Source organism: Alligator sinensis, unplaced genomic scaffold, assembly GCF_000455745.1.
Source record: "Alligator sinensis unplaced genomic scaffold, ASM45574v1 scaffold1669_1, whole genome shotgun sequence".
NCBI lineage: Eukaryota > Metazoa > Chordata > Crocodylia > Alligatoridae > Alligator > Alligator sinensis.
The window spans coordinates 1-21,248 of record NW_005843624.1 but is presented as its reverse complement, the minus strand read 5'-3'; the positions used below and the strand labels follow the sequence as shown (position 1 = coordinate 21,248).

The 21,248-nt window shown below is 45.5% G+C and overlaps 1 protein-coding gene and 2 pseudogenes across 1 annotated transcript in view; all 3 read right to left on the bottom strand.

Annotated features, from left to right (window-relative positions):
- The window catches only part of LOC106723347 (olfactory receptor 13G1-like), a 10,262-nt gene extending 5,548 nt beyond the window's left edge, over positions 1 to 4,714 (bottom strand). Inside the window, 2 exon segments of the mRNA XM_025195590.1 lie at positions 894 to 1,349; positions 4,597 to 4,714. Of these exon segments, the coding sequence (XP_025051375.1) occupies positions 894 to 1,332 (439 nt within the window). The 5' untranslated portion in view covers positions 1,333 to 1,349; positions 4,597 to 4,714.
- A 2,968-nt stretch (positions 4,715 to 7,682) lies between these two features.
- LOC102368500 lies at positions 7,683 to 12,242 on the bottom strand (annotated as a pseudogene).
- Positions 12,243 to 16,292: 4,050 nt separating this feature from the next.
- On the bottom strand, positions 16,293 to 17,432 carry LOC112548848 (annotated as a pseudogene).
- Between the last annotated feature and the right edge of the window lie 3,816 nt (positions 17,433 to 21,248).

Below are 21,248 nucleotides of genomic sequence, written 5' to 3'. Positions count from 1 at the left end.
AAGGTGGACATGGCGAGCCCCAAAGAGGGGGAGCGCCATACAGGACTATTGGGAAGCCCAAGGTGGGTACGGCAAGCCCCAAAGAGGGGGAGCGCCATACAGGACTGTCGGGAAGCCCAAGGTGGGCATGGCGAGCCCCGAAGAGGGGGAGCGCCATACTAGGAAGCTCAGGATGGGCGCAGCAGATGCCAGCAAGGGCGTCACTTGTGGGGTGCATAAATCCTAGCCCCGGGGAGGGGGTGATTACTGAGGAGCCCGAGAGGGGCGATACTGAGGAGCCCTGGTAACAGGCTAGCACCACGGAAAACCCAGGACAGGGGAAGGGTGCTACGGTGGACCCAGACAGAAAGGGTTAGCAGCACAGCGTCCCAGGAGAAGGGCAAGGTGCTGCGGTCACCCTGAGAGGACGGGGAGTAGCAGTGTGGTGAGCCCGGGATTAGAGAGGGTAGTAGTGCGGTGGGCCCAAAAGACCAGTGGCTAGAGAGGAAGTCCCAGAGGGGACTCCCCTATTGGAGAGAAGGCCCAAGACCGGGCGTGTATTTGGACAGGACAACGTCTTTCCCATCAGCGAGTCTTGGGGCGTGGTATTAGGGGCTGGTAGGAGCCACGCGTAGCCCATAAGGCTAGGGTGCCTGGGGAGCACCCATTACACTGGGAGACCACCAGGGGGTCCAGGAACACACAGGGACAGAGGTCCCGAGTAGCCGTGCCCAGGGATTCATAGCAGCCTCCCGAACCTACTGAACATCAAAGACGTGGCGGGTGAGAATAAAAGGATGCCTTGGGCCGGCCTTGACACGGAGCGAGGGACCTCGAGGAGATCACGGCGCTCCTAGAGGACCCCGCCGTGACAGTGTGCGCAAGGGAATTCATGGTTCCAAGGGCCCTGATACAGGCTGCTAATGTGATGCAGACTCTCTTGGTCATGATGCTTGCGGAGTGTAAGGGATGACAGATGGCCAGGTACCTGTCAAAAGCCATTGCAGTGAAGAGAACAAGCTCTGTTGCTGCTGAGGAGGTGAAGGTAAAGAGCTGAGCCATGCAGCCATTCAAGGAGATGGTTTTCTTTCCCAGTATCAGGTTCTGCATCATTTTGGGCAGAACGGAGGAGGTGCAGACAATGTCAATTAAAGCCAAGTTAGCAATGAAAAAGTACATGGGTTTGTGCAGAGGCAGGTGGAGGACAATTGCCAGGATGATCAAAGAGTTGCCTATAATCGAAGCCATAAAGAGGCACAGGATGATCCCAAAGAACAGACCTTGGAGGTGGGGATGTTCAAAGAGCCCCTCCCTGATGAACTCAGGCACCCTTGTGTGGTTCTTGGTTGCCATTTACTTGGGCATTTCTTCTGAAAGAATGAAAATGAAGATGTACATTATTGCAGCCAACTGACAAGAAAAATTATGGGAAAGCCTAAACCTACGAATGAATGAAATGAGGTGTGGATTGATAGATAAACAGATAATAATGGCTGAAAGTATTTCCAAGTATCTAGCTATCCAACCCAATATCTTGGACAGGTACACCTGAGATATGGTCTGTAACCCGGATCCTGGCTGAGAAGCCACATCATCCAGCACTGGGTCTTAAGTTGATCCATACACCAGGGAGGACTAAGGCACTGAGGAAGGGACTGGTAGCTGAAGGTGGTGGGCAGCCTGCCGTTCTAAAAAGTTCTATGGTCTATACCAAAATTGAGCAATATAAAAACATGTGATCTTACAAAAAATAAATAAATAAGCCAAACCTTTTCTTTTTTTTTCATTTCCCAAAACCACATTCCCCTGATTTTGCAGTTGTGACAAGGGTAATAACAATCAGTTGGGTCTTAACTGAAGCCACGTTATATTAGATTAGTGATAGGAGTATTCAGAAACTCACCCGAGCTAGACACACCGTACAATCTGGAACACTGTTCATACAACCACGGCTTAGAAGTAATACATGCTCCACCATCTATATTAGCTTAAAATTCTGATGTGGTCCAGCTGAGCAACTATTCATAGTGTAATAATATCTATATTTAAGGGAAAACAAGACATACAAAGAGAGGTCTCTACTTTCCTTTAAATCAGGAATCATTCCCCTGAAATGACACAGTCAAAATCTCCCTTCGTTAGAGTGGTATTCATGAGCGTCTTTTAAATGGCAGGAGAACAGAAGCCACAGAATTTAATCTGGTTTTTGTTTTGTTTTTTGTTCGGCTGTCCCACAAGTACAGGCTCCTGTATTTTCATATATAGCAAGAATTTCAGGATGACTTCAATACCCGCTTCTCTAGTGCACGTGTTATTGTCTGCAGCATTCCCTCTTCTTACAAGCTGCTACATTGCTGGTGTTGAATATGCTCCCCCACCATCTGAAATGGGCTCCATTGTGTAACATGGAGAGTCAAAGGGAGTGTGGATAAAAATGGTGAAAGTAGGAAGACTCCCATGGCCAATATTTCTCAATCTTCAGGAGATCTTCCTAGAACAAGTCTGGTTAACCATTTGCACCTTTTGCATCACTTTACAGATTAAATGCAGACTCTTTCAGCACTCATCCTCTTTCCTGACTCTTTTTTCATTGACACCACCATTATAGTGTTGTACCACCTATAATCTTCATTTGTCACTGACACCACCATTATGGTATTGTACCACCTATATAATTATTATATAGTTATACTTATATAACTATCAATTATAGTATTGTACCACCTATAAACCTATATTGTACCACCTATAATTTGGATTCTGACCGCAGTGAAATCCACAGGAACCCGGGTGATGGCTGTGAATTCAGACCAGATTGGCACATGTGTAACTCAGATCAGATTGCAGATCAAATGTCCTTAACTCACCTGAAGAAAGTGTATTTCTAGACAGGACAGTGAGGTACATTTCAGAGTAAGTAACCACAAAAATAAATGAAAAAATATAGGAGTGGAACTTAGTGCGTGTGCGCATGTGTGTGTGCTTGCGCACGCGAGAGAGAGAGCACCCATTTATACTTAGTCTGTATATATTATCATGTACACACAGAAAGGAGTCTGATCTCAGGAAAACAATGGGTATCATTTACCTTATAAAAAACCCAGGAAGGAAGAAAAGGAGATGAAATGAATCAAGAAAAAACTCACTTCTCTGTAGATCCACACAGATTAATTCTTTACAGTGAAGGAGACAATTTAAGTACTGACTCCAAGTGAATTGTAAATTGATTAAGATGATTCACATTTCAAAGGACCTCCTTCTACAAAAAGTTCTCCAGTCCCTTGTGAACCGGTCTAAGATTTCATTCTCAAACAATGCCCCAAAAGGGAAGAAAAGTGTGCCTAACTCAAACTGGTTGGAAAAATATTCTCCATTAAGCTGGCAAAATACCTCTAGGAGGTTTTTTTTTTTATGAAGGTATCTCTCCTTTTATGAAATAACCTAAAGGAAATATAATTTCCTCCTACTTTTCTTTGTAAACCTGATCAGGTTTCTATCAACACAGGCAGATTTCATCTTAATCACTCAGGAAGAAAGGATGACTTCTCAGGGTGCAATGCTGGACTCTTATTAGATGAGTGGTAGTTATGAGAGTGGCCTATATTGAACCTTTCATCTAATATGGTCTCTGATCACTGGGACAGATTGCAGCTGATCTGTTATCCAATCCACCTTTCCACTCCAGGATACCTAGCATGCAGTGCCCCTGCTAATACCATGGGTGCATCACCTTCCAATTTCCTGAAGCCTTACTTCTTAATTGGCCTGGAAAGTCAGTTGGCCAGACTGCCATCTTGGAGGGAGGAAATAGTGCAGTTCAGTAAATGCAATGGGCTAGACTCTGAACTGAAGTTAAAGGGGCAGCGGGGCAGGCCCTACGAAAAGAGGCTAAAGGGCCTGAACCTATTCAGCCTCCACACGAGAAGGCTGAGAGGGGATCTGGTGGTGGTTTACAAACTCACTAGGGGGACCAGCGGGAATTGGGGGAGGCTCCGTCCCCCCAGGCACCACCCAGGGTTACTAGGAATAACGGCCATAAGTTGGCTGAGAGTAGATTCATGCTGGACATCAGGAGACATTACTTGATGGTTAGGGCTGCCAGGCTCTGCAATGGGCTCCCAGGGGCTCGGGCTGCAGGGGGTCGGACCTGATGATCTCTTCTGACCCTAAGTATTTTGATACTATGATAAAACAATTTAATTTATCAATTTCACTCTATTTACCCAACCCCAGGACTGATAATCACTGGGTAGAAAATATGAAGTCAGGCACAATGCTGACAAATTGAGTCTCAATATTTTAATACTGAAAACCATAGGCAGGAAAGCATGCTTCCTCTGAATCTCATGACTGCAAGAGTATTTGGAAGACCGGTGATACCAGGAGAACACTCCTTTGACTTTTGTAACCCGGGTGGCGGCCCAATAGCTTCCACCCCTGCCCAATACCAGGGATGGTGTGGTGAGAGTGGGGCAGGGCTTCTGGCTAGCAACAATTTACTTCCCAGCCGGCCCCTGCTCCCCACAGAGCAGCCCGTGGTCCCAAGGTCTAACACTTAACTGATTTAATGATTTACACTTTATTTACAGAACAAGAATAATAGGAAAGGTTACTTACAAGTGAACTTCATTCACAAGACAAACTCGAATATATTAGTCAACCCTTGACTCAAGACCCGCAGGTAGGGGAACTGGCAGCTTTCAGCTGCTGCTGAGGTGCTATCAGAAGGAAGCAAGGTACTCACTCCCAGCAGCTCCTACAGGCTTCCCAATAAGCGACAGACTGCAACAGGTTCAGCTCTCCTGGTCTGCAGCAATCAAACTGTATCAAACCCCAACCCCACAAACAGGCTGAAGGGTGACCCTCTGTGGCAACCAAAAAAGCAAGCAACAGAGTAGGCTCCTGCAGCAATCAGCATGACCCAAGCACAAAGCTCAGGGATGGCATCCGATGACCATCAGCTGCAGAATAAGGGACAGGACTGAGTCCCCTCTGGGGCAGTCAGTGGCAGAGGGTCAGCAGCACAGGCAGCTCCCAGGGGTCGCTGCTCCAAACCCCTGCGCATCCCACAGGCCTCACGGCTCGCCAATCCCGCTCCAAGCGCCGGCCTGTGCCCTGAGCTCCCAGGGACTCTTCTCCTGGCACTCTGCTGCTCCTCAGGATCCCAGTGCCTTGTCTGCTGCTGTCCCGCTTCCCCAGGAAAGGTGAGGGGTTTCCTCAACTCACCAGCCCAGCTCCCTGCTCCGGATAAGGATACTGCCTGCGCTCCTGGCTGCTGCTGCTTCTCCGCAGTGCAGTGGGAGGTCAACTGCCACCCCTAGCCCCTGGGATGCCCGGCATGTCCAGCACACTGCGATGGGGCCTTGGGCAACCAGCTCTCTGCCCCAAGCCCTGGCCACACCTTCAGCCCTGCTGCAGGGCTGGAGGCACGGCCGACTGCCCCTGCCTTCTTATCCCAGGGCGGTCAAGGCTCTTCAGAGGGGTCTCTCTGCTTCCTGGGCTGGGTCAGCTCACCCCAGCTCTTCTTATGCCTCCTGTGTAGTTCCCCACAGTCACTGTCAGCAGCCCCCACACCAGTTTGGCTGCTGCTTTTTTCCCCTCTGGCAGGCCCTCCCTTGCTTCTTGCAAACCAGCCAGCCAGGGCTCAGGGTGGCTGGCCCCCAACCCCGGCCATCCCCCTTCCATGCAAATGAGGGGATTGAAAACCCCTTCTTTAGATTGGCTTCCCCTTTTCCGCAGGGCAGGGGTCCCCATCTCCACCCTTGCGGTCACTCAGAGGTCACCGGCACTGTTTCTAGCCCAGGGTAAGTATCTCAAGCCGATCTGGTGAGCCCACACTACCAGTCTGTTAAACTTCAATATTCACTACTCCCCAGTTTCAGTGCATGCCTGGAACACCTAAACAGGGTTTTGGCACATGAGTAACAGGATAACATATAGTTTTGTTGGTCGTATTGTACAATGGATCAAACCTGAGAGAATCTTTCTGACTTAATTTTGTTTGGTCCACTTAGGAAAAATGAGATGAAATGGGGATTTATGTTATTTTTACAGAGCATTTGCTAGTTCCTAAACTGCAGTACATCACTGTAATGTCAGTGGCTTTATTGATGGTACACCCATTGGTAGTCCTTCTGAGTATGCCTCATGGGAATGTTTCCTAGGCTGGCATGAGTCCATAAATATGTATGCATGCATCACTGGTAAAGAAATTCCCCTTGATTCAATGAGTAGGCTTCATGGACAGATCTTGAAGAGAAGTGATGGGGGTGTGACCACATCCTCTTCAGCACATGCACAATGATTTCTCTGAGCGTCCATGCAACTGTCCAGCATAGGCTCCAGATGAACTCAAGGATTAGACTGCTATGTTTTTAGGAACTTGGTCCAATTGGAATTTCTATGGGAGGAACCAGATTGTTGCCACCAGATCCCCTCTGTCTTCTCCTGTGGAAGCCGAATAGATTCAGGCCCTTTAGTCTATCTTCGTAGGGCCTGGCCTGCTGCCCCCTGACCATGTGAGTGGCCCTCCTCTGGATCCTCTGAAGGTTAACCACATCCCTCTTGAAGTGCAGTGCCCAGACCTGGACACAGTACTCCAACAGTGGCCTGACAATCGCCACATAGGGGAAAGATCACCTCCCTGGACCTGCTCTTGATGCATCTGTAGATGCACAACAAGGTGCGGTTAGCCTTACTGACTCCTTCCTCACATTGGTATTTAATGATAGATTTAAAAGGGGAAGGCAAGGTAGATTTGCACCTTACCACAGTAGATCTAGATATATTAAAACCATGTTAAAATATATTTAAAAGGAGAGCCATCAACAGTAAGTTGATATGATACCTCTGACCACAGTAGATTTCAAATCGTAACACCATACAACCAAAAAAAGTGATTTTATTAACATTTTGCCCATGGCCTTGCATTTGTACAGCAGTCCTAAATGAGAACAAAAATTAATTATGATAAACACTTGTTTATAAAACTCAGGAACCTAAACAAGATGCATGGATAAGTAAAATTCAAACAGGAACTAAAATATGTTGAGATATAGTTTGAATTTTAATCTTTCACAAAAAACTAAAGAACAAAGAGAGATTCAAGATTTATTGGTCTGTTTGTTTTCCTTCATACACACTGAGGGAATAATCCTATATTGGAAGAATAATGCTACACAGTGAGCACATCTACACAAGATGCTAGATGGCCCCAGGCCTAATTCTAGTGTGCATTAGCGGGGCTGGCAAAAACCTTGCCAATGTGCAGTAGATTAGTCCAAAGGGCATTACGCATCACACAAAAAGTGTTCATCTGGGCTAATGCACAATAGCTTTAGGTCAATGGGCATTAAGCGTCACTCAAAAAGCATTTAATGTGTCCTAATGGGCAGTAGCACCAGTTACGGCAAATTAAGTAATTACCTGCTATAGGTACTAAACTTGATGGGCTGTAATTACAGTGCATTAATGAACATGTAGATACACCCAGTGTGTCCTATAGGATCCATGTTAGGATATCATGAAGAATTAAATGTTATAGGAGGCACAACATACAACTGATATAAACTGATGCATTTAGGGCATGTGAAGATGAAATGGGGGCCCTAAATTGAAGCGGTGGGTTTTAAAATGTGGACTGAGAATAGAAGTCAAGAGGTTACAGGGAATCAAGTTCACTATTGCCAAGATGCATTTCTCTTCTAGAATGGGTGGATTTTTCTGAAGGCCGCTTTGACCTCCTTGTTGCGTAGGCTGTAGATCAGAGGATTCAGCAGGGGAGTCACAAATGTATAGAGCACAGCAACCAACTTGTCCTTCCAGAAGTGGCTGGAGGATGGCCAGATATAGCTGCAGCTGATACTGGGGTAGAAGAGGCCAACTACAGCAAGATGTGAGGAACATGTGGAGAAGGCTTTTCGCTTCCCTTCGGAGCCCTGAATTTTCAGGATGCTCCTGATGATAAAACCATAGGACTTGCTGACCAGCAAGACATTCATCATGCCTAGGAAAAGGTTAGCCATTAATGTCATGATTTTGTTGAGGTAAGTTTTGCTGCAGAATATTGCCAGAACAGCAGGATCCCACAGAAGTAGTGCTGTGTAAACCGGGTGCACAGAAATCTAGAAGCAGCATGAGTAGTGTGTGCGAGAGGGAAATTATAGCATCCAGCGCCCAGATACAGGCTGCTAATGTAACACAGATTCTCTTGGTCATGATGGTTACATAGTGTAAAGGATGACAGATGGCCATGTACCTGTCAAAGGCCATGGCACTAAGGAGAATAAGCACTTTTCCTCCTGAGAAGGTGAACTGAATCAGGCAGCCAGTAAAGGAAATGGTTTTCTTTCCCAGTATCAGGTTCTGCATCATTTGGGGCAGAACAGAGAAGGTGCAGACAAGGTCGATTAGAGCCAGGTTAGCAACAAAGAAGTACATGGGTTTGTGCAGAGGCGGGTGGAGGACAATTGCCAGGATGATCAGGGAGTTGGCTTGGACAGCAGCCACGAAGGTGCATAGGATGACTACAAAGAACAGACCACGGAGGTGGGGATAATCAAAGAGTCCTCCAGGATGAAGTCAGATGCCCCGGTTTTGTTATTGGCTTCCATTCATGAAGGCTCTGCTTCTACAACAGTGAGAATTAAAACGTAAACAAGAGTAGCCAACTGAGAAGAAAAATAATGAGGTAGCCCATCAATAGACAGACTTAATATTTTTTTTAACAAAAGTTAAAAAAATTCTAAGCAGACAGTAAAAGTGAGGAAGGGTATTGCTCCAAAGGGAACAAAAAAAGCATTCAGCAACAACAACAAACAAATCCCTAGCCTTTTAATAAGACATTGGCACCCCCTCCACCTATCTCACATGCCCTTCATGTGATCACATATTTAAGACTAGCCCACTGCCTTGCACCGTGAAGTCCCCCCTTGATGGCCCAGTCCAACAAAAATGGGGCCATTCTTTTGTAAGTTGAAGTGCCCAAACATAAAGGGAAACAGAAAGGGCACACGTGTCCAAAGAAGGAACTGAAAGAGGTGGAGGGCTTCATGAGAGCTGAGCCTTTCTAGCTGGTTCCTGCATCACTTCAGAGTCAACATCTTGGTGTGAACCAAGCAGTCCTGATTTGGGCCAAGCAGATCTTGCTCCCCTCAGCAGCTTTGTATGAGACAGAGAAAACGTGTGGTTTCAGAGAAATCCACATCCAGCACAACAGAAAGAGAGCTGATGGAAGCAAGGAGCCATCACAGCCAAGGGGAGGTCAAGGAAGCTATGGAGAAACCCTCCTCCATCTCCTTCTCAAAGTAGGTGCAGGCTGGCAGGAAGCATGGCTGGAAGGGATGTTACAGGGTTATCTACTCCAGCCCCTGATCAAAGCAGGATCACCCCCAGACAAGTTTCTATCCAACCTGCCTGAGAAAACTTCCAAGGCTCTGTGCATTCTGCAACGTCTCCTGGTAGTCTGTTCCCATCTTAATCACCTCCACAGCCAGAAAGCTAGTCCTCATCTCCAACCTAAATTTCCACCACTGCTGTTTGAAGTTGTTGCTCCTAGCCCTGACCACAGAGAAAAGGCCATCTCCATTCTCTCTGTAATAACAGTTCCAGCATTAGACCAATGTTACCAAATACACCCTTTCTTTTTCCAGACTAAGTAAGCTTAGCTCTTTCATCTTTTCCTTATCAATCGTCCAAGTCCCCCTCATTATTTTTGTTACTTTGTGTTGGACTGCTTCCAATCTCTCCACATCCATCTTAAACTATGGGGCCCAACACTGGATACAGGACATGGTGGCTGTGATCAACAACTATCTGACTGGTGGTCCCAGCCCTGACCCCTCTCAGGAGCTGGTTCAAGACTCCAATGAGTTTCCAAACGGGTATTGATCACCAGATAGCTGTGCATAAGAGATCATAGTTAGCATCGCCATGCTGTAGCAGAAAGCCCCCTTTTCCTCTTGCCTGCATTTGCTCTCCCCTCTTTGAATATGTTTTTCCTCTGCTACCTTTTCTTCCTTCCTCTTTCTTTCACTTTAAGATAAGGAATTGTGTTTTAAAATTTGTGTGCGCGCATTTTGTATCTCCCCGTGTATTTTGGTATTTTTATCTATTTGTGTGCCATGGCATTTGTAGCTTATATTTTATACTCCTCACCTTTCAACTGTAAATGTATTTAGTAACAATGTTAACAAGGGCAGGAGTCCTGCTTCCCTGTATCAGGCTGGCCTCGGAAAGAGCGAGTGAATCAGTGATTGAATGTATAACACTGTAGCAGCATACAGCAATTAACACCTAAGGAAACCGCAGATCAAGCAACAGAAGAACTCAATAAAAGACAATGTAAAAACCGGGAAATCTCTAAACATCAACTGATCAAGGGCTAGAAGCCCTGGCCTGAGTTAATCAATGCCGGGTACCAACTTTTGGGCTGAATATCTCCAAATTGACCACTCCCACAGCCCTATTCAAAATTCATCAACAGACTCCCAAACCTGCACGTACATGCGGATGACCCCTGGGGCTGATAGATGCCATCCAGTAGCCACTGAGTGGGGGAGAAGTCCCATGAGGGTCAACAACCCCTGGATTGGGCAAACCTGAAAACTGGGGAGTCACCACCCAAGTCTGCCAAGGACAGATAAAAAAAGCAGTGAAAAGTGCCCCTCAGTGGCACCCTCTTGATCTCCAACTCGACCAGAACTGTCCAGCCAGAAGGACCAGCCGGCAACCCCCTTCTGGAGGATAACACCACGCTGAAAGAAGCCTTGACTGGCCATCGACGGCAGACTCCAGCGCTTGTAGGATAGGTATACCTGACTCGTGTAGCTTGCTACTGTGTGTGTGCATGTGTGTGTGTGGGGACCAGCCCCAAGGTTTATGATTTACCTTCATTAGTGTTTCAATCCACCTAATAAACCAGAATTTTAAGGATCCCGAGGTGGACATTTGTAGCCAACTATGCGACTGTTTAGGACACAGCAGGTCTTATTAAGATCTAAAGAAAAGAAAATGAAGAAAGGAAAGAGCAAATGAATCAAAAAAAAATCTTTACTTCTTTCTGGATCCACACAAATGACTCCCCTTCACAACTCAATGATCATTTAAGTACTGACTTACATTTGTGAAGATGCTTTCCATTTTATAGATTCAACATCCATACAGAAGGCTTTAATCCCTTTTGAATTTGTTGAAGATTTCACTCAAACATGCCTCAAAGGAGAAGATAAGTAGAAGTCACGTAACTCAAAACAAAACAAAACAAAAAAACCCAAACACAAAAATCCCCATTCATTTGGGAAAAAACCCTCTAGAAGTCTGTAACGGAAGTGAGAGGATGAATTCTTGGTGTGATCTTTGGCCCTTTTGAGATTAATGTTAGTTATGAGTTACATATGTTAGACATGAGTATCTGGAAAAATCATGGGGTAGGTCCTCAAAGACTATTTTGAAGGACCTGGATGAGAATTAGTGGGGCATATCTACAGGCAACATTTCCTACGGCGTGGACTAATAAGCTCCATAGTAAATTCTGCGTATCTACACGTGAACCCCTATTAGGCAGGATTAAGCTAACTGCAGCTGGATATTAACAAGTACCTACCCTCCTAGGTGGGTAAAATCTATAGCTTCACCCACTGAAATGTTCTGTACTTTGAGGTGGCTTCAACCAATACAGTCCATCAATTGCACTCGATTCTACCCAACCGCATGACTGAGCATCACAGGGTGAAATAAGGAAGTCTATTAAACTACTGGGACATTACTGAGACCCACACTTGATTAATGACACAACTCCGCGCAGGAAAGCTTGCCTACTCTGAGTTGAACACCTGAGAGAGAGTTTCCAGGCTGCGAAGGCCTCGCACTGGGGACTGGAATAGATCACCTTGTGGGATCCTTTCCAGCTCTGCTTTCTTAACAAGTCTGAAGTCCACAGCAGGATCAGCTGTGTGGGAGGTGGGGGGATGGCTGCGTGCCACCCGGACACTGTGTATGCAGCCTGCACATGATGGGCACCACCACCCTCCACCCCACATCGCTTGCCCACAAGGCCCACCGGAGGGGGGCAGCCCTGCCCTCACCCTCGGCCCTGCTTCCAGCTGCGATGTGCTGCCTGGGGCTGGCAGCATCCCTGCTAGCACAGTCCCCAGCTGTCTTCCCCAGCCCTGCCCCACAGCCCCCAAGCTCCACTTACCTCTAGGGGCGAAGGGCACAGCTCCGTGGTGGCAGTGTTTATCCACAAAGCCCCCTCCACCCGGCATGCAGACGCCACTGCAGAGCCGTGCAGCTGGCTGTGGGGCATGCAGCTGAACGCAAGCCCTCTGTTTCACCCCCTGGCCAGGCGGCACGTGTGTGGCTTGCACACGGTGGTTGCCACCCCACTGCTGCTGCCACGCCCTGCACCACTTGCCCACCAAGCCATGCAGGTGGCCATGGGATGGGAGCACAGGGCACTGTGGCAGAGTTGCGGTGGCGGCCTCCGTGTGCAAACCTCCTGTCAGGCTGACTGGCTGGCATGTGTGTGGCCCACAGAGTGGCACCCCTGCCCTCACCCCCCAGCCCTGCTCCTGGGAGCGGGCACAGGGGCACACTCCCCCTCTTCTTGATCCACCCGTCAGCACCTTCCCTTTCCCCCACACACAATTACCTGCTGGGTGGGTGTGTGTGTCTGTGTCTGCATGGCTGTGGGTCTGGGGGACTGTTGTGAGGGGCATCAGGAGGGCTGTTGAGACTGGGGGTGGGGGAGTGCAAGGCACCAGCAGCACTAGGAGGGGCTGTGGGGGGCCTTTACTTTTTATCATGGATTTTGGGTTTTTAAATCAGAGAATTTGCAGTTTTTTAAATCAGAGAAAACCAGGATCCCTGCTCATCACTGACTACGTAGAACCATTTACACATGCTCCGATGCATTCTGATTCGACTCGGTAGTTTTGTTGGCTATAAATCTCTAATTGCCTTATACAGATTACAGGACAGTTAATCCACTGTAAAGTGACTGGGGGACCAACTGAGGAAGGATGCCTAAGCCAGCCAATATGCAGTGCTAAAGAGATGAGTGCATCTCAACTCCTCCCTTTTCTCAGACTTGGGCATCTTGCTACATGACTTAGTTTGTTCCCTGTGAACCTGAACCCTCTTTCTACATGTGGATGTTAAAACCAGAACTAGGAGTCCAGACAAAGGGCGTACCCTTTAAAATACAGCAGCAAGAGGTGGTGATGGTGGCATGCGTATTCTACATAGAGGGTCGGCATCCTTTTGCCACCACGGATCTCTTTTGCAACCCAGCCCCTTCTGCAGACCACTCCCTTACACCCCTCTTCTCAAGCAATCAGCAAATGCTGAGAAGGTAATAAATAGAAATAGAGGGTTCTAGGACCCTGTGGATGCTGCCTCTGCTGCAGCAAAGCAAAACAAAACACTTAACACAGCAGCACTAAGACCCTTGGAAGACAACCTCTGCTACCTGGCTGGAGCGCGGAGCTGATTCCTGGAGCTGCCACGGGCTGAATCCAATATCTTTACAAGCCAGATCGGGCCCATGGGCCATCTTTTGCCAAACCCTGTACTATATAACATCTTGCTTGTTAGAGCACTTGCCCAGGATATAGGATAACAGTTATAGGCTCTCCTTACCCTAAGGGAGTTCAAAGTCACAGCTTTCAGAAAAGTAATATAGTGATTAGGCTATAATTATGCTGTTATGGGGACCCTGTCCACCCACCTAGTTGAAGCTGGGCTACTGGACAGTCAAGAGAAGAAGGTACATAGGGTTACAGAGACAGCAAAGTAGTGGAAACATGTCTCTGTATCTTGGGGATCAGGGCACCCAGCATAGGCATGATTGACCATTCTGCACCCTGAGCTGTGGTGGAGTATGGAGGGGCAGCCAGGCTGCTGGATACACCAAAGAAAATAAAAGCACAGTATTGAACAGCCTGGCCAGGGTTTTTAAAAATTGTGTCAGCTTCTTATGTGGTGCAAGTTATACTGATTTCGATAGAGCTGTGCCGATTTGTATTAGAAGACAAATTCTATTTGACATTTGTCTGCACAAATGCCATTGGCATTTTTTTGCAAAAATGCCTATTTTAGATTCTATTTCCAAACTAGATCTGTTTATAACCAGGAGGGGTGGGGAATGGAGGAAGAGGACCCTACCACATCTTATTTCAACAGCATAATACTCCGGGCAAAAAATCCTCGAAGCGAAACCAGGATGTTAGACTCCCCTTACCCAGAAGATTATAGATATGCATCTATCCCTTCCCAGTTAAGCACTTGACCTACCAGGCCATGGGTTAGCCATTACATAAAAGAAATCTCAGCTCTCCTTTTATACTTGGCCCACTGGTAAATGAATGGAATAAAAATGTGCTGGGCCAGGAAAAAAGCAAGTCTGAGGAAGTGTCATTCAGTGATGGGAACACTTCTCTGAAAGAAGAGGGAGTCCTCGGTTCTGACCCCAAGCCCTCTCCTTGTTAGCTTTTAACACCTGGCATTTAAAATTAATTGGATCAAATGGATAGGCAGTAGTGGGAAATCTTCATCTGCTTGGGGTGGGGTGATGGGGAAGAGCTAAACTCACAACAATCTTCCTTTCTAAGCAGTGTCCCTCTCACTGAGTCACGCTCCCTTTAGTTTACACTTCTCCTGACCCTAGGACATCTTTCTGTCTTGGCCACCCAGTGGGACAGCTTCAAGAGGCATGGGTAATGTCTAGCCCATGGCCAGATTGTTTGACCATTTAGGCTCAAAAGATGGAGATACAATTTTAAATTCCCTCTAGATAAGGGCCCCCTAGAATTTGGGTCTCCTACCCCCTTGGCAAGTGCCCTAACCACTAGTCTTTTGAGGTAAAAGTTGGGAGGGCCCCAGCTTTTCTTTCTAGTGTATGCTACATAAACAGATTTTAGCTCCTATTTCTGTCTAAGTGCCAAAGTGACACTCAGACACTTAAAGATGAAATCAAATTTGGCCCCAGCTGTCTAGTTTTCATAGTTTCGTAGTTTCTTGGGTTGGAAGGGACCTGAACAGTTTATCAAGTCTGAACCCCCTGCACAGGACAGCACAGGACTAGACATGTCATACAACTGCTTGCATAAACAGATCAAACTCCATCCTGAAACAAGACCTATTTTTTTCAATACTCATCCTCCTTATTGAGGGGCTCTCTTGGAATTTCAGTGCTCTGTTGGTTAGGAACCTCCTAATTTCTTGATTCAATTTATTTCAGGTCCAGTTTGTACCCACTTGTACTTGTGCCTATGTTGTGCTTAATATCCAATAGCTATAGCTGCCGCTTCCTGACATGCCTATAATCAGAAACCACATTCCCATTTTTAAACACGGGTGACTGAAGCTGCATATGGTATTCAAGATGAGGCCTTACCAGGCCCTTGACATCAGTATCTCTCTCTATCTCTTTGGGAATATCTCACCTAATATATCCTAGGATTGCATTTTTGCATTTGTCTTTTTCATGGTGACATCATACTGATGGCTCAAAGTCATTATACGATTAGCTAATACCCCAGGTCCTCTTGTTCCTCACTCACTTCCAGATGATGAGTTCCCTGAATATAGCAGGAAATCTTTTTTATTGGACCAAAGTACATGACTCACCTCTTGTTCTCAGTGGATGCATCTACACATGCACCCGACGGCACAGTCTCAGCAGTGCACGGGTCACTTTCGACCCTCCTGCGCAGTAGCAACAAGGTACTGCACAGTGGCTCATCTAAGCAGCATCACAAATCATGCCCTCCATCACTACGGTTACGTAGCGTCTTGTGCAGATGCACTCAACACGAACAAGAGCAACAGGATGTTGAAGCAATTATGAGACAGAAAGGGTAATAAATAGTCACTGAGCAGTGGTGATGTTCTGCTTAGGATTTTCAAAGCAGCTGAAGGAGATTATATGCCCATTTCTCATAATAAATATTCTATATCCCAGTAGTCATCTCTACCCAACTGAAGCATACAAGGATAATATTTTCAAAAGCTTGAAAGTGGCTTAAGGATCACAGGTCCAACAATAAAAATCAGTTAAACTTGTGGTAATAGTGGACAAATTTCTATTAGATTGCTACTGCAAAAAAAAAAAAATCAACATTTAAATATTTACTTCACACTGATATCAATTGGATTTATTTTCACAAGGAGCTTTTATGAAGCCGAGTAAGCCCCTACCTACATCGTAAGTGCCTAAACACATATCAGATAACTTTGGCATTCAGTAATTTTTGAAAATCCCACCCAAATTTTCCTTTCTATTTTACAACACCATCAGTATCGCAGTTGTTTTTTCATACGGCTGATCTCCTCCTCAACAAAGTTTTCCCTATTGCTGTTTTCACATGGTTATTCCTTAGAGCATAAATCAAAGGGTATAGTAGTGGGGTAATGACACAATAGAAGACAGACACCACTTTGCCCAAGTTAGATTTGTATTTGGCCGGGGGTCTGACATAAGTGAATATAATTGTCCCATAATAGATGGTTACCACTGCGAGATGAGAGGCACACGTGGAGAAAGTTTTTTTTCCAAGCTTTTGCAGATGACAGCTTTATAATAGTGGCCACAATGTTAACATAGGACAACATAGTAAGCAGGAAAGAACTCAAGATGACCACAGAGCTGCAAGTATACCCGACAGCTTCCTACACATACAGTGAATATAATTGTCCCATAATAGATGGTTACCACTGCGAGATGAGAGGCACACGTGGAGAAAGTTTTTTTTCCAAGCTTTTGCAGATGACAGCTTTATAATAGTGGCCACAATGTTAACATAGGACAACATAGTAAGCAGGAAAGAACTCAAGATGACCACAGAGCTGCAAGTATACCCGACAGCTTCCTACACATACATGTCAGAGCAGGACAACTTGAAGATTGGGTCCGAGTCACAAAAGAAATGGTTGATTTTCTGAGGGCCACAAAATGATAGCTGGGAGATTAGGATTGTGGGAAGAAGTGGGGAAAGGAAGCCACAAACCCAAGAGCTGGCAGAAAGATGGAGGCACAACTTGGGGGTCATGAGGGTGGTGTAATGCAGTGGGTTGCAGATGGCCAAGTAGCAGTCATAAGCCATGACAGCAAGGAGGAAGCATTCAGTTGCTCCTAGGGAGAAGAAGTAGTAATACTGAGTCACACAGCCGCTTACAGTGATGGTGATACTTCTGGACAAAAAGTTGGCCAGCAGCTTGGGCACAGTGACTGATGTGTACCAAATCTGCAGGAAAGAGAGGTTCCCCAGGAGGATATACATGGGGGTCTGAAGGAGGGGATCCGTCAGGACAATGCCAATAATGAGGAAATTCCCCATGAGTGACAGCATGTAGATGGACAAGAAAAGCATGAAGAGAAGGATCTTGATTTTCTGGGGGCTGCCAAATCCCAGGAAGATGAATTCTGTCACTGAAGTATGGTTTGTTTTCTCCATGGATTCCTGGATGCTAATCTGAAAAGGGTGGAAGAAGTCAATGGAGTCAGATGCCAATACCTAACACTGCCTAGTCTTTGGAGTAGTTTCTGTGGGCATATTAGAGATGAGCCTGCAGTGAAAGACCAGATCCAGACACCCCAAAGCTAAATGGAAATATAAAAACTTAGACATTTAATTTGGTGTCTGGCTTCCCTGTATGTACTGCTGAAAATCCCAAAGAGGGTCATTTAAACATTGGGAATCCACTTGCAATCAGAAGAATTGAATTGTGGAAAACTGTACTCCACTTGGACAGCATATAAGGGGGCCTAACAACTTCCATAAGTAAATAACTTCCAGTTTCTGTAGTTAGGATACTCACCACATTGACCTTAAAAAAAAGACCAGCTAATATCCACGTTAGAGAGCATCAGCTGTTCAATAAACAGGTTTCTTTGGTCTGATTTCTGAGTATACGCCTCAGACCTCACCCACAGCCATTTTTATTAAGGCATTTACATACCTGTGGATACAGATGGGCACCAAACACGTTTTATTTTCCCTCTCAAAAATCACCTAGGCAGGTGAAGTGGCTAATATCCACTGAAAATTAAATTGAACCAGTGTCTAATGAATTTTAAGTGCAGTTTCAAATTTGTCTAGCCACCTGAGTGCTCATATTCAGGTAGTTCTGCGTCTGAAAATACAACCCTCCCTTCTTTTACTGGGGGCAGGCTCTGCTGCTTGTACTTGGACAGAATAGCACATTGGTTTGTGAATGACCAAAATGAAAAGCTTCTGGATTGTATAGTGTAAATAAGAGCTACAGCAACCATCCTTAGAACCTCCTCAGACATCTGAACCATTCATTGAAATCCATGGGGTAAACTCTGCATTGCCTACTCAGACTTTTTTTCCTTGTTAATATTTGTACTTTTGCTCCCTGAATTCCTTGCCATGTAAACATATTAAGGCCACAAAAATGCCCAAGAATGCCGCTTTTAATAATAGCAATGAGACTGTTCCCTTATGAAACATGATACCACACAGTCATGTGCACAGGTCACCACGCACGTCCAGAGACACCAACACACCTACACACACACACCATCAGTTACATGCGACCACCATTTTTTTCCTGTTGTAACGCACACAATCTTCATGTTCTCTTTTTCATAATACGGTGCAGGTCCTGTGCTGTGCTGCACATCTGCTCGAATGAGCTTTCTGATCTTACCTCCAACCTCAATCTATAAGAACCAGATTCTGATACCTTTTATATTGAATGTCATCTCACTCTATGAATAATTCACCCCGCTGATATTGGTGGTATCACTCATGGAATAGGCACTGTTCTGTTCAGGAAATCTAGCGTAATTCATCTGCCTCTGATCACAGCTCTCAGTAAAACTATATACATGCAGCAGTACTGGTAGGATTGGGTGTTATGGTACTTGCAAACTGAAATCTGGAGTGAATGCTTAGGGAATCCATTTTTTCTTGTTGTTCTCTCATAGGAGGCAGACAAGGCCACTGCCACAACAAGACTTTTCTCTGTTCTGCCACTGTCTTAACATAAATCCATCCTGAACACTTTATACAACAAATGCTTAAAAAAAGACTGCTTATATGAGGCAAAATTTGCAGAATACATTCCAAGGATATTGGGCAGCAAGAGAGGATCTCAGTCCATTAGGAGATGTGTTAAATGAATCAGTGCTGCTTCCATTCAAGTCATATTACACCCTTGGCTGTTCGGTCACTAAAAAAAACTGGGTTAGTTGGCACTATAGATGAATTTGGACTTCAGGAGTAGGGAAGTTAGAATCACTAGATAACTGGTGGAGAGGAAAAGGGAGAGAGGCAGAGAGAGAGATGATTCAGAGTATGATTAGTCTATTTGCTTCCCTCATGTCCTCCTAATTCTTGATCTCTTTCTCCCTTAATGGTAAAATACAACAGAAGTACACCTTGTTTGCTGGATCCCCAGCTGATGTAAATCAGCATACTTCTATTGAAGTAGATGGAAATGCATATATTTATAGCAGCTGAGGATATGACCTTGACACTGTTGTAGTCTATTCTATATCCTATACCACACCCATAACCATGGTATGTGTATATCCTTATACGTCTTTGTAGAATGAGAATGGAAATCAGCCTTTGGTAGGATCCTACCTTTCTGTCCCTTAGTTTGTACCTTTACATAGATCCTTGACAAGCAACTTCTGCTTTCTGATTTCCAGGGATCAAAAGGGAGATGTGGCATTTATTCTAGTCCATTAGAGAAAGCTCTGTGGATGTTAGCTGTGTCTAAATATAGAAACTGCGGGATAGACGTAAACAGTACCATATTGCATTAGGTGAAACAGCTTATTACAGTTCGGTGAGCATCATCGTTACTTAAAAAAGACCTGCTAACTCAAACCAATGGTAACTGATTCCTTGTTTGAAAAATGCTAGAAACAAATAAAAGGAAAGGAGGATCTGTGTCCCCAATACTGTGCGAAGCAACAGGAGATCTGGGATCAATTCCTGGATTAGCCATAGAATCCATGGCCATTCTTCCACAGGTCATACCTTTCAAATCATTCAAAAGCATTTCCCAGCTCTTAGATCCTTTTAAATTAAATCACTCCAACCTCCCCCCTCCCGGAGCACATGTATAAATGTCCATAATTACGGGGGTCTAGGTTGTAGCCATGTTGGTCTAAGGACATATGCAGACAAGGTTCTTTGGGTACATCTGCTCTTTTATTTGACCAAGTCAGAAAGTTGGAAAAATTCTTCTTAGCAAGCTTTCAGGTATAAATACCCTTCATGAGGCTGAGGAAGCATCTGCAGTTGGTGCGCGCTGTTCCTGGATGCAATGAATAGTAATCATTCCCCCCAGGAAGGACACAAAGCAACTGCAGATACGTCCTCAGCTTGACGAAGGGTATTTAAGCCTGGAAGCTTGCTAAGAATTTTGCCAAATATTTGAGTTGGTCTAATAAAAGATATCCGACATACCCAAAGCACCTTGTGAACCTAGCAGATAATTATGCAGACATTTTTATCCATAGAATATCCACGTGATAATATTTTTCCTTCCTATTACTTTACTAATTACTTTACTAATCCAACAAAGCCCATTGAGCTAAATTCTATTTCACTTTACACGCCTAAATGTTAGTTGCCCACCTAACTTACGTGGCATATTTTAGTATTTATTCAAAAGTTTGGGATTGTGTTTTGCCCTCTAGGGCATTTTCCTGTGTGCCTGCACGAGGACCTGTTAGGGACAATACGGAGGAAAAAGAGTGCCCAATAAACCAGTGGTCAGGGCACTTGCCCACAGGAAGAGGGGATTGAGTTCTCAGCCCTTTAACTCACTGAAGGTTTGTACCTGCACTTCTGCCCCACTCCCGCTTCCCAGCAAAGTACGCTAAACACCAAGTTACAGTCATTAATCCAATTCCTTTCTGGCCTTCCTGTTGAAGCAGCATGTGGCACAATGCCGTGTTAATTAGATAAAAATATTTAGAGAGAAGAAGGGAAGTTTCCATCCCATTAAGAACAAGGGCCCAGGCTCGACTCAATGGTTATGTCCCATCCAAAGCTGTACTCACCTCACTTACCCACATATCCTTTGCCCTCTTCCTCCTGGCTACGCGTGTCTGCCTCTCTTGACAGCACAACGGGCCAGTTTCACAAGGAGGGCTGGATCATCATCATCCGCAATCCCTTGATTCAAGGGTGATCTCTACCATAGCTCATTGATGGGTCTTGAGGTTGCTTAAGAGTCCAATCTTAAGCCACACATCTGCCCACAGAGGCTACACATCTTACCTC